This window comes from Cryptomeria japonica, chromosome 4 (assembly GCF_030272615.1).
Source record: "Cryptomeria japonica chromosome 4, Sugi_1.0, whole genome shotgun sequence".
Taxonomy (NCBI): Eukaryota; Viridiplantae; Streptophyta; class Pinopsida; order Cupressales; family Cupressaceae; genus Cryptomeria; species Cryptomeria japonica.
This window is the reverse complement of record NC_081408.1, coordinates 98,474,483-98,491,618: the sequence shown is the minus strand read 5'-3', so window position 1 is coordinate 98,491,618 and position 17,136 is coordinate 98,474,483. Positions and strand designations below refer to the sequence as shown.

Genomic DNA, 17,136 nt, shown 5'->3' with positions numbered 1-17,136 from the left:
AAGTCATAATCAAATGATCATTGTGACAATAGAATACAAATGCAATACCATGGACAACATTAAAAACAATTCAAAATTTATTTCTGAAAATAGATATACGATAAATGCTAAACATTTGGCGTTATATAGAAAGTAATATGATTGTAGGACCTAACAATTATCGTTATATAGAAAGTAATATGATTGTAGGACCTAACAATTATCATTATAGTGAAACTTATAAATAGATATACGATAAATGCTAAAGATTTGGCATTATATAGAAAGTAATATGATTGTAGGACCTAACAATTATCATTATAGTGACACTTATTTGAGATGACAGGCAAATAAAGATCCACTCTAAATGCCACTTGCCTTAGATTGACGATTAATAATTAACTCTTGAATTCCGTTTAAACCTTGATGGCTTCAATGATTTTCAACTTTGAAAATGGTCCAGGAGGCTCCACCATCCTTACTACACTGAAGCCTGACTTTTGAAGCAGCCTTTTCCAGTCTTTCTCACTCCTCTCTTTTCCTCCGTTTGCAACGACAATCATAACCAGATCTGTAACTATATCAGTAGATTTATTTGACATTGACCCCTCCATTGTAATATTTTCTGCCACTATGAGTCTTCCATTTTCAGGCAAAGCCTTGTGGCAATTTCCAAGTATCTGTTCGCATTTATCCTCATCCCAATCTATTAATACATTCTGCATCACCCACACAGAGTGCAATTATATCTAAAAAGTTAATAGTGACTTATGCAAAGCTCTTTCAAGAAATTATAACTATGTGATATGGTTGACAATGAATTTTCTATTTATATTTTTACCTTAACAAATATGGCATCTGCTGAAGGTATGGAAGCAAACATGCTGCCACCTACGTTCTCGATACCTGTATAAAGGATCATTGTATAAACTAAACATTTTATTTCTTTGATAAGATTATTAGGTTAGGTTTTGAAGAAAGGGGTTTCGAGGTAAGATTTTATTCTTTTCTATATCAGATGTGTCAATAAGTTCTTGGCCCTACTAAATCATTCTGTGCAACATTGTTATTTCTTACATCTAACGTAGTTTGAATCGCTAAATAGATTAGCTAAAAACAAAACCTAAATTTTTGGTCTCTTTGTAAACAATCAAATTATTACCCTAAATGGGTTTAAATTTGTTTGTTTAACCTGCAATACAAAATGAATCGATAAATTCAAGCATATAGTCCTTTATCTGTATACTTTTTGGTAAGTATGGAAAAATTAAGAAATGGATTTACCTGGAATTGATGGGGCAGTCTGAACAACATGAGGAAGATCAAAATTAATTCCATGGATGTGGGGATAAGCCTTCACAATATGCGCCAAGGCCGTTCCTTTTCCTCCGCCCACATCAACTAAAGTCTTCACATCCTTGAAACCGTCATAGCAGCTCACAATTTGCTCTATAGCCAGATTTGTAAGCGTGGACATGCAATCATTGACAACATTGTTAACAAGTGGGTCATCCTTCCCGTATGCCCACAAGTCCTTTCCATGAGCCTTCTCAAATCCATGAGAGTCTTGAAGCACACATTCATGAAGATGGTGCCATGACGTCATTAAAACTGGGTGAGTATGCATGAGAAGAAGTGGCACAAAGCTCCTTGGATTATTCTCTCTAACGAAGAACATCTTTGTAGTAGCAGTGAGCCCATATAGAATATCAGATGGGTTTTCGCTCGTCTGCGTTTGGACAAAGATGCCTTTGGTAGAGAGATATGTGAGAATTCGAGAAAGATAATGCAGATTGGGAGTTTCAGTGGGGAGTTCTAAGGCGATCTCATGAAGTGTGAGGGATGCACTGGGGCCTGCTTTTGCGATGATATCAGGGATATTGAGGAGTATGGCTGATTTGAGAACAAGGGTGGGAACAAACGAGAAAATTCTCTCTAAAGCTTGTTCCAGCTCACCTCCACCCATTGCCATTGAGTTCACTTAAAATGTTCACAGTTGCTTCACTTTTGTGAGAACTCTTCATTATATAGACAATTTTGGTGTACTTAACATGATCTCCGACTTAAGGTGGAAGACATATATTCGGCTGTCTTACTTTATTGGGAGTTCTCGAGAAGATTCTTTCGAATTCTTACCCTAATGGAAGTTTTACTGTATCATTACCACACCTATGATTGACCTATCTGAACAAAATATTGATGGTCTACAGATATTCCAGAAGCACTAACCAGACAGCAGTATAATAGAGCAAGTTGCCCTTTCAGAAACCTGTCTATTCACGAATATGGAAATTGCCCATGATGCGACTTGACATCATAGTCTATTCTGTTTTAAGCTTTCGCAAGATATTGCCCTACAGAAGAGACGTATATGCCATGGATTGCTCTCAATTCACAGCTAATAATGTTGACTTTCAGAAAGAAAAAATCATGGCATATTTGCCTGAAGTGATTTTATCATAATCATGATACTTTTGATGTTGTAACTGAAGTCATCTTTATTGATATGGTTGACAAATTTGGCATTCGGACTTGCAAATCTTGGTGAAATGATTGAAAGTGGTATCCTGGTACAGAATTTCAAAATTAGAAGTCTCCCAAAGCCTATTTTTTTATTTTTTTTCCTCATTTACCCATGGTGCCCTTCTTTGACATGGATGTGGCGTTAATTGTCTTTGTTATCGGTTTGGGGTGTATATTTTGCACCATTTCATCATTTATGGTAGAGCCAAAGCTTACTCACTTTTCTTTGTATATTATTTTCAACGTCTTCCGATTGGTATAAGTTAATCAAACTTGGGGAATTTTTTTGAATTAAAGATGAAGTATCATCACCATGCTAGTTCATGAGTCTGAATAACAGAAGGTAAGCCAAAATATATACTGTGTCCAAATCTAAGATGCTACATATTCAGATTATTTACAAAGGAGATATATCATGATTACAAACTTATAAATCGAAGAAGACCCAATAACCAAAAAAGGATAAAGAGTTAGAGATCCTAGTTAATCAAAAGATATATCATTATCAGGTAGGCTGTTGTTTCCAATTGGCGGAATTTAGGCAGTCCATCCTCGTTCACCTTCCATCCATACTTCAATCAGCCCGTAATCAATTTGTTCAACATGTGGATGAGTAATGTGTGTTCAGATTCGGTCTTCTTCTCCTCGAATAGCATCCATCCTAGCCTGCCTGTCTTCCAGCTGATGCATGAGTCTTATCAGGGCCTGCTCAAAGGGTGAATTGTTACTGCCAACCCGGTCCCATGAAAATCCATGAGACAATTTTCTCAAGTACACCACTGTAGAGCCATCCTTGATCAATTAGTCAAATTTTCCTTCGTCCAACTTGAGAACCACAGTGACCTGCGTAGAGATTAGGTGAAAAATGTAAGGTTTCTTGATTTACTAGTAAGAACATCATCATTACAAAATTTCCAAATCAGCCACAAAATCTCTAAAGAAAGACAAGACCAAAAGAAACCAGCCATCTTCTTACAATCTTTAATGAATCCAAAACATCTTTTAGGTTTTTTTTTTAGTTCAAACTCATTGAATTTGGATTCATGATATCTTCAAGAACTTTTAGATTTGTATCTTTTTTTTGGCACATACAAATACAATCAAATTTCATATGTTTTAAGTATGGAGATTGTTTTTAACATCTCTTCTTTTTGTTTTATTGATCATTATTTTTCAATTTATATTAAAGCCATTGTATGTTGTAAATAAATTCAAACTTAAGAAAATAAAATTACACTTCTCATTACTCACTTATAGGTTTTGTTGCATCACTAAACTTTTGTCCCATGTGTTGTTGTCGCAATCCCTTCAACTCCCTCCAACAAAAATCAATTTCTAAATTGTGGGTATCATTGATAATGTATTTAGCAAGTTCATGACAATTGATATATTTATTCTTAAGGATTTCTAGCTCTTGTAAGTAGTTGTGGCCTCTTAGTTGCTACTCTACTTCTCCATCACCTCTTGGAAAAGCGAATATAGGTTAGCTAGATTATAGCAAACTACCTTGATTGTCTCTTGTTATTTCTTGTGTTCATATTGTTAATGGAGATAATCAAGGTGATAATGTTAATGATTGTAATGATGGATAGTAGCTTTCTATGGACACTTTAGACACTATATTTATGGGGAAATCTAGATGACCTAGATCCTCATCCTTATATGTTCGCTCATAGTACTTATTAACTTACTTTTATTCTAATAACACTCTTTGTTTTAGAATATAGTCCTATTTAGACTTTAGGGATATGACTATTTCCGCCATTTATATTTTTCTAAATATATATAATGCACTATTTTATGAATGGTAATATAAACTCTACTCATAAAAAATAAGAACTAGAGATGTATCGTTATCTAAAATAAATAATAGATATCCTATTTTTAATTATATTTATATGACTTGAGTATGTGTTTGTTGAGAAGTTTGTTGGAATAGTGTATTGGTATTGATGTTGTTCACTCCATTTGTGAAATAGTGACAGGTCAAACTTTTGGTGACAAAAGGTTAAATATTATTAACCATTGAAAATTTTCACAGGTTGTCGAAAGATACTCACATTCGTTTCCCATGGTTTTTATTATCTTCATGCATCTTCAAATGGTCATGGTTGTTTCAGTTTATTTTGGAGGGTATAATAGTTCATACTTGGGTGATGAAATGTTAATCACATTAAAATGGCTTTATAATGTTAATATTAGTGACTTGTGGCATTTTCAAAACTTGCCGATGGAGTGGAAATTGCTTTTGGCCCACTTTTCAAAATATCAGCAAGTTGTGGTGTGTACCAAAGGCACCGAAAAACATTTGAAGAAAACTTATCGGTAGCTTCTACTACTTTCAAAAGTCACCGGCAATTGAAAGTAGCATAAGATAATGGTTTTTCAAGAAGCCACCGATGAAATAAAGAATGGTATGCTAGCTCGATTTGTTCCATCACCCACTCAAACTGGTAGTTGCATCAAACTTACCAATGCATGAGATGATATCGATGAAGTTGGCCAAAAAGATAAATAAGCCGAATACAAATATCAGCAACCAACTTTCAAACTTGAGTCGACTAGAAAGCAACGTGTTTGAGCGAAGTGTGAATTGGTAGTTATCGACAACTTGGCAAAGATGATCAACATGTTGATACTCTTTTATTTGAAAAATTGGCACCTCCACAAAGCTCACATGAAGCTCCAGTTGGCGTAAGGAACTCACCACGTGGCCCACAAATGAATACAAAGTTAGTTTTAATAGCTAACTCTCAAACTCCTTCTCTGCATATCTCTTTTGAAAGTCATAATACAAACAACTCTGTCAGGCCAATAGCTAAGATTGCATGAGAATTGATTCCATAGGTGATCTTAAGCATCAGTGCAGGTTGCCTCCCAAGGATCTGGACATATCCTCACACAAGCTTTGGCGACATCATAAAGAGATTGTATTCGAACATAATATGTGGGAAAAGCTCTTTTAAAATAATCTTCATTGCTATCCTCTGTCTTGCATGCGAAAGAAAGTTTATGGTATTGCAAAAAGGAAAACTCTCCTCAATTGTTTGACATAAGAAACAGTGAAACCATGACAATATACGTGCATGTCAAAGTACGTGAGCTGTTTGAACAGGAGTGCTCGAGCAACAAATACATCATCTCAGGAAATGCGATGATTGCCATATAAGAGAAAAAGAATTCACCCGAAATGTTTGCATGATGTATATTACCTCAAGTGGTCGCAGGCTCTTGGACGAGACAAGTCGACAATGATGGTTGATGAAGCATTTGTAGTAAATATATTGGTTTTCAAGGAACCTATTGATCATATATAAATATTTCAACCATGTAAATAAATCAACAAAGATCTCAAGGGATATCATGGTTTTCTTTGACCAATAAAGATCTTTGTTACCTGACAATGTTAGCCTCTGAAATGATAAGTGCTTTGATAGGGGATAGATGACAAATGTCTACACGTAATGAGTTTTAGGGAAGAGCTTTAAAATTTTTCAAGCAAATATAACTTTCAGGTGTAAAGCTAAATTCTACTTCTCCCCTTCTCTTGGCCAGACTTCAGAATTTGAATTATTTTGGCTGGGTATGCATGCGAAATGTGAAAGAAAAGATAAGGAAAGTGAAAAGTTTAATAGAATCTCATATGCTCACAGTCATTATTCCAGAAGTATCCAAAGTTTTGTTAACATGTTATCAGTGTAAGCGTATGGTGGTCATATTGATGTGTTGTTACTAAAAAGTTTTATAAACTTTCAAGTAAATAAAAGTAGAAGGTGCAAAGCCAGTCACTGCAACCTAATGCACCAAAATTGTAGAAGCATAGAAATGGTATTGAATTCACTGTATTGAATTCACTGAAAGGGGGACCTCAACCATAACATCATTATATTTTTGATATGCACTGCCATTCAATAAAGAAGAATTCAGCATAAGAATTTGCAAGTGTATCATTATGAATACAAAGCACAAGAGTATGATTATGCTCCCATGATTAGCATTATGCTTCCCGAAGTTCTTGATACCAAAATAGGGCACATTAATCTACAAGATATCAGAAAATATTTGATAGAAGAAGATAGATCAAAATTATCTTGCAGGATAGCTTGTAGTGGGTTGGTAGATGCGGCTTGTTTCCCCATAGTTGCACAATGTCCATAATTGGTGGTAGAATGTGCAAGAGGATATAACCTTGATGCCAGAGAAATAAGAACTGTTAATGGGCACCTGGTGGCTAAATTAGATGGAATTTCCATCACCATTATTCTCCGATTGCCATATAAGGAGAAATTCACTTACATTGCTAAGAAGAAGGCTTACAAGTATTTCAGTGACAACAAAAGTAAATGCTTGAATAACCTAGCCAAAGAATGGATGGTGACATCTTGAGGAGGAAAATCTCAGCTTCCTAAGACGCTTCACTGCTCTCTTTTTATTAAAGAGATCTTTCATCTAATAGTCCTACTCCATAGAGTAACAGGAAGCCCTGATTCTACTGAATTTAAAATATGGATGTACCTTTTCATCACAGTCATATCAATAGCAAAACAATTCATTGATTGGGGCCATCTTATTAGTGATTTCATATATAATCAGTTAATCCATTTCAAGACAAGTCAACGCTTTCACATGTCTTATTATTTGATATATGAAATAGCTAATTTAAGGTCACGGCTAGGTTTGAGTACAACTAGTGTTCTGAATCCGAAAATACAGATCTACAACTACTACAAGTAGTTGTAGTTGGAGGAGAGCTTCGTGAATTTCAGACAAGTGAATGATGTCTTTACAATGCTGGCACTGAGGCTACTTCAAGGAAATACAACTATGAAAATATTGAAAGAAGCAACAACATTGATAAATAAGTACAAAAGTTACTTCATTCAATTTCCAAAATTCACCTACCTTCGAATAGGAGGATTCGATGGCTATCCTTATAGGTTGCCAAGGTATGTGGATAATAAGCTCTTCTTGATCAAGATTTATAGATAGTTGGAAGAAATGCAGAGATAGGAAGAACAAAGGAGTTGCCTCCCTATTTGCCTTGGTCATTATAAATGTGATTCCAACTCAAAAGTAGAAGATGTGGAAAGAGATCTAGCCAAAATCAACTTGTACACTTACCAGATTAGATTTCCAATTGATAGTAAAGACTATGTCAAGAATAATTTGAGACTTGGTCCTCGGTACCTCCATTTTCCAAATATTGAAGATTTTTGGGAACAACGAGAGGATGAATTCGAAGTTAGGAAAAGAGATTGGACAAGATTCACCTTGAAATAAATTTATGATTTCAAGATGGAATGGATCATTGAAGGTATTGAAGATGATGAATTAGATCTGATTGATCTCTTTTATTTTGAAAAGATCTAGGCTCAACCCCTTCCTATTGTTAATTGGGCAGATCCAAAGGTTAGAGATGTCAAAGAAAGAACCAGTTTCATGATCAAGAAGTTAGAATCTTGGGTCAGAAAGAAGATAGCACAAATGACTGCTAAAATTCCAACAAGTAGAAAAGAGACACCAAGGAGAAGTAGCCATCAAGATAGTTCTACTTCATCAGTTCCTTCTCATACACTAGCTGCGGATACTCTTTCTCACCAGAAATCTCAAGGAAGTGATGGAGATGAAGATCCTCCAAGAAGAGATGAGTCTAGACAAAAGCAGAAGAAATCAAAATCAAAAGACAAAGAAGAAAATTCTAATTCAAAAGAAGAGAAAGATCAAGATCTAGTAGAAGTCTAGGATGATCCAAGGCTTCATAAAATATTGTGGTGGCATTGTGTTGTCATTGATGTCAACCAGTATAGAAGGATAGAACTAGTATGGGAGAGTGTTGACATTACTATCATTGATGTCAACCAGCATTGTGATGTCATTGGAGTCACCAATACACAGGTTAGTGTTTGACTTGTGTAGAAGATATGGACAAGAGACCGATATGATATAATAACTGGTAAATGATGACATCTGTGAATGGGCAATATGTTGAGCTGTTGATTGTGATTAAGAGACGAAGTGTTATCTAAATCACATCAACACAGGAAGAGAAGGATGTACAGGTCATCAGTACACTGTGTGGATGCAGAACAACAAGACTCCCACCAGATAGAGATGTAGTCACCATATGAAGAGAAGACTGGATCACATGTGCTTGTTTGAAGATATGCTACAAAAATAGGGAAGCCACATGAGTGTATTGAAGGATGCAGATGACAACGATCCACTCCCACTGGTAAGTGGAGCGTATCTCCTATTATGCAAAGTGTGCATCTTAGTTTTGTGAGATAAGATGGAAGTAGAAGGCAAGTGATTGAAGGCTCACACTGGATCTACTGGTGAAACAAAAGGATCCCTTAGGTGCATGTAACCAGAGATGTGCACCGGATCAGAAAGGGTTGGCATATTGTGCCACCGGGATAGAAAAGGAACAGTAAAGAAATGATGGGTTTGTCACCTTGACAAACCGACTGAGATGATGTCTAGTGTGATGATGAAGAACACAAATTGGAGCAGTTATAGATAGAGAGTGCAATCGGCATGCAGATACCATAGATGACAACAACTGAAGGTTGATGACATGGTGTCATTAAGGTGCCTATCGATAAGTATGAGAACCGGTAAGAGAGCAAAGAGAATAAGTGACGTGCTCCTAGCTGATGAGAATGAGCATGTTGTGGATAGGCATATCTAGCGACCGATTAAGGTGGTCCACCAATAGATTAGAAAAGTGCAGACATGATGGTTAAATAGTAAAGTGTGAGATATCGGAAGGGTTAGAGAACCGACAAAGAAGAAGGACTAGTTGTGTGTTGATAGTTGGTGAACGAGTCTAGCGGACATATATATCTTTCATGAGGTGGATATCGACAAGGATGCCACGTGGAGTTGAAGTGAAAAGCTCACAAAGGTCGATGAAGTGTCATGTCAGGGAGGCAGCTGATAGTTGGTCAACATTAAAAGTTGACTATGACAATTATGGAGGAGTTGTAGAGGGTTTGTTGGTCGATGCAAACTGAAGATCTGAGTGATACCATGATCAATGAAATACGTCCAACTACTGACTAGATTTGGTTAAGGCTACTGTGAGATCACTTAATGTGATTGATAAAATTAGATCGAGGAACAAGGCCATGTTTGCTAAATAGAGCAAACGTGTATTGGAAGCTGCAAGATTGATGGTGTTTGATTGATCCATTGCAGGTGCTTGATCTCTGGAAGGAGATCTCATTAGATTCGATGTGCCTCATGATCAGTGGAAGAAACCCTAAGGAACCAAGTTTGAATGTTTCTTTTGGCAGGAAAGTCAGATTATAAATATACAAGCCGAAGACAACATTTGTTGATGCCTCAAAGAGAGATGCTGCCAAGTAATGAAAAAGGATGAATAGAGAAGTAGATGAAGTGTTATATCTACATAGGATCATAGAGATCGAGCAGAAGGGAGACAACTGGCAACAGGGTTTAGTGAAGGCTTAACTGGTAAGGTTAATGCAACTGACAAGTAGCAACAAAGGATTAGTGCAGAAGTGAATAGGTGGTGTTCAAGCTAGCCAAAGGATAGCATAGAGTGAGTTGTGAGTGTGTTGCATAGAAGATCTCAGAGGCACATAACAAAGTAGGGTGGAACCAGTAAGTTGAGTAACCGGTAGTCAAGTGTAGATTTCGTCAGATGAACAACTGGTAGAGCCTAAGTCAATAAGTAAGAAGAAGTAGGAGATTGTACGCAGCAGAAGAGAGTAAGATTGCATAAGTGTGAGGGTTAGCAGAGAACTGGCAGTGAATTGGATAGAAGATCCGGCAGAGAGATTTGTAGAAGTGTTATAAAATCCTTTTTGTAACAAGGTTATTAATTTGTAAATGGTTATGTTTTGTATTCACTAAGTTAGCTTAGTGCAAGGGTTGTAGTAACTTGGGGTGGTGCCCTAAATTAGGGGTTGGTGCTCCTTGAGTTGGTACCCTAAACAATGCAATAAGAGATTCATTGTTAGGTGGGATTGGAGTAGTAGACTCTAGCAACATTTCTTACTGAGGTTTTTATCATCTTGGGTTTTCCTCGTATATGTTGGTGTTATGTGATGTCTCCTTTGCATGTGATTGCTTTTGTGTTGGTCTCCCCTCTAACCGGTAAGTCTACATTGAGTTAGATCTAATAACTGGTATACTCACATAGGATAGTCAAAGGGAAAAGTTTGAGAACCACTGATTCACCCCCCTCCTAGTGGTACATTATGTCTAACAATTGGTATCAAAGCATACGTTCCTAGTTGGACGAGCTTTCTCTAGCTTGGGTAGATTCTTCCATAAGGACACAATGGTCTTTTTACTGTGAATCCCTGCTCCGGTCTTTGATAGTTCAAACTATTCCATTTGGAGTTGTAGAATGGAAGTCTACCTATCCTCTCTAGGGTTTGATGTGTGGATGTCTATTGTAAATGGTTGCCCTAGTAAAGTCAGTCCTCCCACCGATTCAGATGCAAAAAAAAAAACCAATGCAATGATATAGCAATGAAGGCTATACTCTATGGGTTATTAGATGATGTTACTTCATAGGGGCATAGATGCAAATAAAAAAAAATCTTATGGGACAGATTGAAGAAGCTCTATGGAAATTAGCCTACCACTGTAGAACCAGTTTGTGAAGATAGGATGAGAAATGTAGCTCATGCATATGCAGATGATGAAGGTAGATCTGTTAGTAGCCATAGAAATGATGAAGAAGGAACCCATCTCTTCATGGCTCAAGAATCAGAAGATGAGAGGCACACAGCTGAGAATGATCATGCAGATCACTCCTACTGACAAGATGTGTTTGGCAGTGATAGTGAAGGAGAAGAAAAGGATGAAGCAAAAGTTGATCTTGAAGGTGAGCTTGTGAATGCACTTGAAAAAATCAGTAGAGTAAGAAATGAATACAATCTATTCAAGAATGTTGCTATAGTGGAGCAGATCCAGTTGATAAAATGCCTTGAAGAATCTAAGAAATGTATCTTAGAGTTGAAGACTCAAGAAGAAGATGCCAAGGAGTGTTGGTGTAAAGATCTATTGTCTGAGCTAGAGGTTAAAGATAAAGAATATCAGCAGTTGCTTGGAGAAATGGAGGTTCTCTAAAATGACCTTGAGAAGTGTCAAGATGAGCTCAAGTTAAGAATCCGGTTTGATGGCAGTAGTGATGCCTTGGAGAAAATGTTGAAAAATAAAAAAACATGTCAAGGACACTGAAGGATTAGAAAGTGGTGCTAGCGAATGCTCCACCAGCAAGAAGGTCCCTCACAATGACATTATGTCTGTCTCCTCAAATGGAGAGAATAAGGGACAAACCTTCACATTTAGAAATTCTCCCTTGAAGAAGGTTGATCTAACCATAACTGGTGAAGACATGCAAACAAGGATGAAAACTGGTGCTTCAAGAAGGAGAAACAATTCAGATCCTAAAGGAAAAGGGGAAATGGGAGAAGACAACTTCACCAGAAGTAGGAACATGAGAAGACAACAAAGAAGACCTCCTACTAGTAGAGGACAAGGAAATGCTACTGCCCAGAAGACAAGGCAAGTGTGGGAGAAGAAGAAATCAGATGGAATATCTACTCAGCATAAACAATCTAGTATCCATCCTCACAGAATCACAAATGGAGATACTAGACTGGTAAGATCTCCCCATGCATGGAAGAATAAGTTTGTAAGTTATAAACCTTCCTTCCTCGGCTATTGATTTGCATGTAATGGTCATGTGTAGGGCAGAAGAATGTAGAAAGGGATCTAGAAGGAATAATATAGGATCTTATAGAAATTATGTATATAAGAAAAATGTATCAAGGAGTAGAAACATGCATAATTGCTCTCCTGATTATGCAAAGAGTGTTTGTTATAACTGCAATATAAATTGCCATAGAAGTTATGAATGCAGGAAGAAGGACTTGCAGTCATATGGAAGTCGGTATAGAAGCTATTCTCAACAAAGAAATGGATACAGAGCATATGGAAGTCAAAGACCTGCATGGAACCAAAGGAGAAATGTCTGAGTAGGATCAAGTGGTCCATCGGTTTCGGTTGTTAGTCAAAACAACATGGCCCGAAGAATATGGTCAAACCGATATGTTAAGAGATTCCCCAATCATGAAGTTGGGATGGATGTTGTGTGATACTATAGCACTTCTTCCAGTCATGATGCAGAGTTTAGAAATGAATGGACCCACCAGCAGAAGAAGGTAAGACATGTTCCCAATACTGGAAAGGGGAAGAAGGATGTGACCAAGCAAGTATGGAGGAAGAAGCATGAAGATTCTACCATGGATTGGTACTGTGCATTCAATGCATAGGTGATATCTCCTAAGGATTAAAGGAGATGTAGGACCTTAGGGGGAGTAGTATACTAAACTTATCATTCACCCCCTCAATGAAGGACACATGGAAGAACAAGATGTTGTCGGTATGAAGGATAGAAATGAGAAGATAAGTGTGTGTAGTGGCGGCCTTGGCTACACACCTACAGATCAGAGTTAGATCAATACTGCATGTGTCTATAGATGGAGATTAGTAATTGGAATCAAATGTAAAGTGACACATAATGTTAGGAGCTACAGGAAGGAGCTCCAATAGTGATAATGGACCAGTACAAGAAACTGGTATGTGTGGGATGTTACTGGTAAAAATGCTACCAGGTACTTGTAGTTTATGTAAGACAATGAGGCTGGAGATCATTGCATTATCCTTGGTAACATGGAATGGGGAAGTTATGTCTCAGGTGGTGTTGATGAAGACTTGAATGACATATGTTGGCCTGGTTGTTGATCATGCAGGCATACATATTTTTGGGCTAAGCAGTTTGATTCATGGCATAATGATGACATTGTATGATATTGTGAAGATCTAAGATCATGTCATAGGTTGTGGTGGATATAATGGAGCTAAAAGATCATTAGAATGATCACATATGCACAACTCAATGATATATGGCAAATATTGGAGCTCCAGTTTTGGACATGACCAACAATATGGACCTAAGATGCACGTCTCAGGGGGAGTTTATAGCCATGTTTTCTAACTAGTATCAGACTTGCTGGACACAAAGGGTGTGCAAGTGTCTATAGATGTACCTGTTGGTATTTTGGTATGGTTTTGTCATTGATGTCAACACCTACTGAAACACTAGCACTTTGGAGATCCAGCAACATTCACCGGCAAGCAAGTAACTATTGCACAATTACTGGTATATGGTTCACCGACAGGATATAATGATCACCAGCACTTGGAATGATATGGAAGACACTTGGTAATGTCAAAGACATCATGTGGACACTTTGTTTTGAATAATTAATCATTGGTATATTCATATTTGCATATTTGTTTTTACTGGCAAATAGGTCCAGGGTTATCTAGGGTTACACCGATAGGTTTATCTTTTCCAAATCAGCATGGCACGCTATGGAGATGATTTATTATTGTTGTAAATGCATTAAGCCGACATGTTCAATCGGTTATTGCATTGGATATTATATTGTTTGTAAAAAGTTTTTATTGTAATATCTTGTAGAGCTGACCTACTAAAATTGGTCTTGGGTTATGGTATAAATGTAAGATATTATTTGTAAGATCGAATGAGGAATGAGAAAAAGAATTGTGTGAAGGTATATGCGAGATTAAGCAGAGGTATACACGAAGACATCATTTGAAGGTGAAGCTAGGTTTTGGTAGAAGCATATCAGCATTACACCGGTACTAAATCTAGCATATGAAGATGCTATTTTGTGCAGTACATTCTTATTGGATTTAACCATCCAACTGTAGTCAGTGTGACTCCCATTTTGTGATTGAGCAATGAGCTCTAGGCTGTTGGCCTTTCTGCATGTGCAGACCACATTTATGTACACTTACTATCTGTAGTAGTATCATTTGATTGTGGGTAAGGTTTCCCACCATGGTTTTTCCCCTTACAGGGTTTCCACGTACAAATATTGGTGTTATGTGTTGTGGATGACTTTATGTTTATGTTTCATGCATTAATCCTTACCAGTATATCAATTTACTATTAACACTATTTACTGACATACTTAACCGGTTTACCAGTATTAAGCATTAAGCTGGTTAATTGGTTTTTGGTTTAAATTTATTAGACAACTGATTCACCCACCCCTCTTAGTTGTCTCTGGGACCTAACAATTGGTATCAGAGCCTAGTCCTCTTTTGTAGAAGTTTAACAACTTGAGGAGATCCAATATCTACTAATTATTTCAGGAAGGACAGTCCTAAACTTGACACATTTGAATTGGATTGGTAAAGACATCTGGGAAGTTACAAAGAATGGTTATACTGCTGATGTAGCTAGTCAGATTGCTCCAACTACCTTAGCTAAAGATGAAGAGAATGATTGTAAAGAAAGAGAAGCACTTTTGAGCACATTATCAGATCACCAAATCATGGGATTATCAGTAGGTCTACTGCTAAAGCTATTTGGGATCATTTGGAAACACTGAATGAAGGAGATTCCATAGTCAAGATTGCAAAACTTGAAAGCTTCCGAGTCAGGTATGAACATTTGAAAATGGAAGAAGATGAAAGGATTTCTGCTTTTATGGAAAGAGTAAATGAAATTATTTTGGGTATTAAATGTTGTGGAGGAACTCTGAGTGAGGATGAAATTGTTTCAAAAATCTTAAGAGGATTGCCACCAGCATATAAAATGAAGGTTACTACTATAAATGAGTTGAGAACAATGCCTAATACATTAGTAACTAGGGATACATTGATTGGAAAACTTTCAGCCTTTGAAAATGAGAGTTTTGGTCCTGTTGCTACTATAAAGACCGATTTGGCCTTTAAATCATCGACATCATCTGCTCCATCATTTGACAAATCAGACTGGAAAGCCTTTTATGCAAGAGAACTTGAAGAAACTAGGAAGGAGAATGAAGAGCTTGAAGAACTTGAAGCACTATTTGCAAGAAAAATGCCAAAAGGTCCAGTTGGAAGTAAGTATGAAGGTAAAGCACCCTTTAAATGTTTCAACTGCAATAAGATTGATCATATGGCTTCAAGATGCCCTAATAGACATGCTGGACTAAGAGAAGAAGCTAGAAGAACATACAAGACTAATCCTGAATATCAGAGATACAGATTTAAGAAGAACAAAGACAAATCTTGTTACATTGCTGATGAAAGTGTGACTGATGATTCTGATGAGGATCCAATAGACAATGGATGGGTTTTTGTTGCTATAATAGAAGATCAACCGACACCTACTGCTCAACCGGTAGAACAAGCCCTAGCAGCTAAAGTTGAAGTAAAGGATGAAAGGATCATTGACTAAGGATGCTCACATCATATGACAGGAGACAAAGGTAAATTCTTGAACTTTCAAGAATACAATGGAGGTTTAGTAATATTTGGAGATGACAAAGCCTATTCAATCAAAGGTAAAGGTTCAATATCTCTTGATGGTAAGCATAACATTGACAATGTCTACTATGTTGAAGGATTAAGGCATAATCTTTTAAGTGTTGGTTAATTAGTTGAGAAGGGATTTCAATTACAATTTAAAAATGGAAAATGCAAAATCATGAATAGAACTAGTTTGGAAATTACAACCGGTAATCAGACTAGAGGTAATATCTTTCATTTGAATAACAGTGAAAAGACATGCTTGATTGCACATATAGATGAAATTTGGTTATGGCATAAGAGACTATGTCATGTAAACTTTGATTGCATGGTAAAAATTAGTACTTCTAAGGCAGTTAGAGATCTACCTAAAATTGTGAAACCTCATAATACAATTTGTAAGGAATGTCAATTTGGAAAACAAGTTAGAGCTAGTTTCAAAAGTATTCCAGAAAAATCCAATAATGCTCTTGATTTGATTCACACTGATTTATGTGGTCCAGCTAGAACTAAAATCTTACAAGGTGATAGATATTTCATGCTAATTATTGATGATTATTCCAAAATGTGTTGGGTTACTTTTCTCAGAGAAAAATCAAAAGCACTTGGAAAGTTCAAACTGTTCAAAGTAATGGTTGAGAATGAAACTGGTAAGAAAATCAAATGTCTAAGATCAGATCAAGGAGGAGAGTTCACATCTAAGGACTTTAATACATTCTATGAAGTGAATGGAATTAGAAGATAGTTATTAGCACCTCGGACACCATAGTAGAATGGAGTTGTTGAAAGGAAAAACATAACTATCTTGGATGCAGCAAGAAGTATGTTATCTGAAGCAAATTTACCACATGTATATTGGAGAGAAGCAGTTAGCACTGCTGTCTATACATTCAACAAAGTTCACATCAAAGGTGAAACCAGTAAGACCCCTCATGAACTATGGTTTGGTAATACTCCTACTCTTAAGTATTTTAGAATTTTTGGAAGTAAATGTTATATTAGAAGAGATGAGTATATTGGCAAATTTGATCCTAGAAGTGATGAAGGAATATTTCTTGGTTATTCATCTAAGAGCAAGGCATATAGATGTTTTAATAAGAGATTGTAGAAAATTGTTGAGAGTACAAATGTAAAGATTGATGAACAATTCAAAGGAACTTCAAGGTATATAGACTTTGAACTAGCAACAGAAACTGTGACAAATGAACCTATACTGAATCCACCGGTACAAGATGAAGATCCAGTTACCCCGGTATCATC

General features: G+C 36.6%; 1 protein-coding gene across 1 annotated transcript; it reads right to left on the bottom strand.

Annotated features, from left to right (window-relative positions):
* Nucleotides 1-230: 230 nt before the first annotated feature.
* On the bottom strand, nt 231-2,126 carry LOC131032869 (caffeic acid 3-O-methyltransferase). Its single transcript, XM_057963952.2, has 3 exons — nt 1,264-2,126; nt 821-885; nt 231-698 (listed from the first exon to the last, which is right to left on the bottom strand). Exons 1-3 carry the CDS (start codon nt 1,949-1,951, stop codon nt 396-398), a joined length of 1,056 nt encoding a protein of 351 aa, XP_057819935.1. The 5' UTR covers nt 1,952-2,126; the 3' UTR covers nt 231-395.
* Between the last annotated feature and the right edge of the window lie 15,010 nt (nt 2,127-17,136).

Coding starts and splice junctions, on each gene's coding strand:
- LOC131032869 (XM_057963952.2), bottom strand. CDS start 1,951: ATGGCAATGGGTGGAGGTGAGCTGGAACAAGCTTTAGAGAGAATTTTC. Junction 886..1,263: donor GACTGCCCCATCAATTCCAG/GTAAATCCATTT, acceptor TCCTTTATACAG/GTATCGAGAACGTAGGTGGC. Junction 699..820: donor CAGATGCCATATTTGTTAAG/GTAAAAATATAA, acceptor TGGGTGATGCAG/AATGTATTAATAGATTGGGA.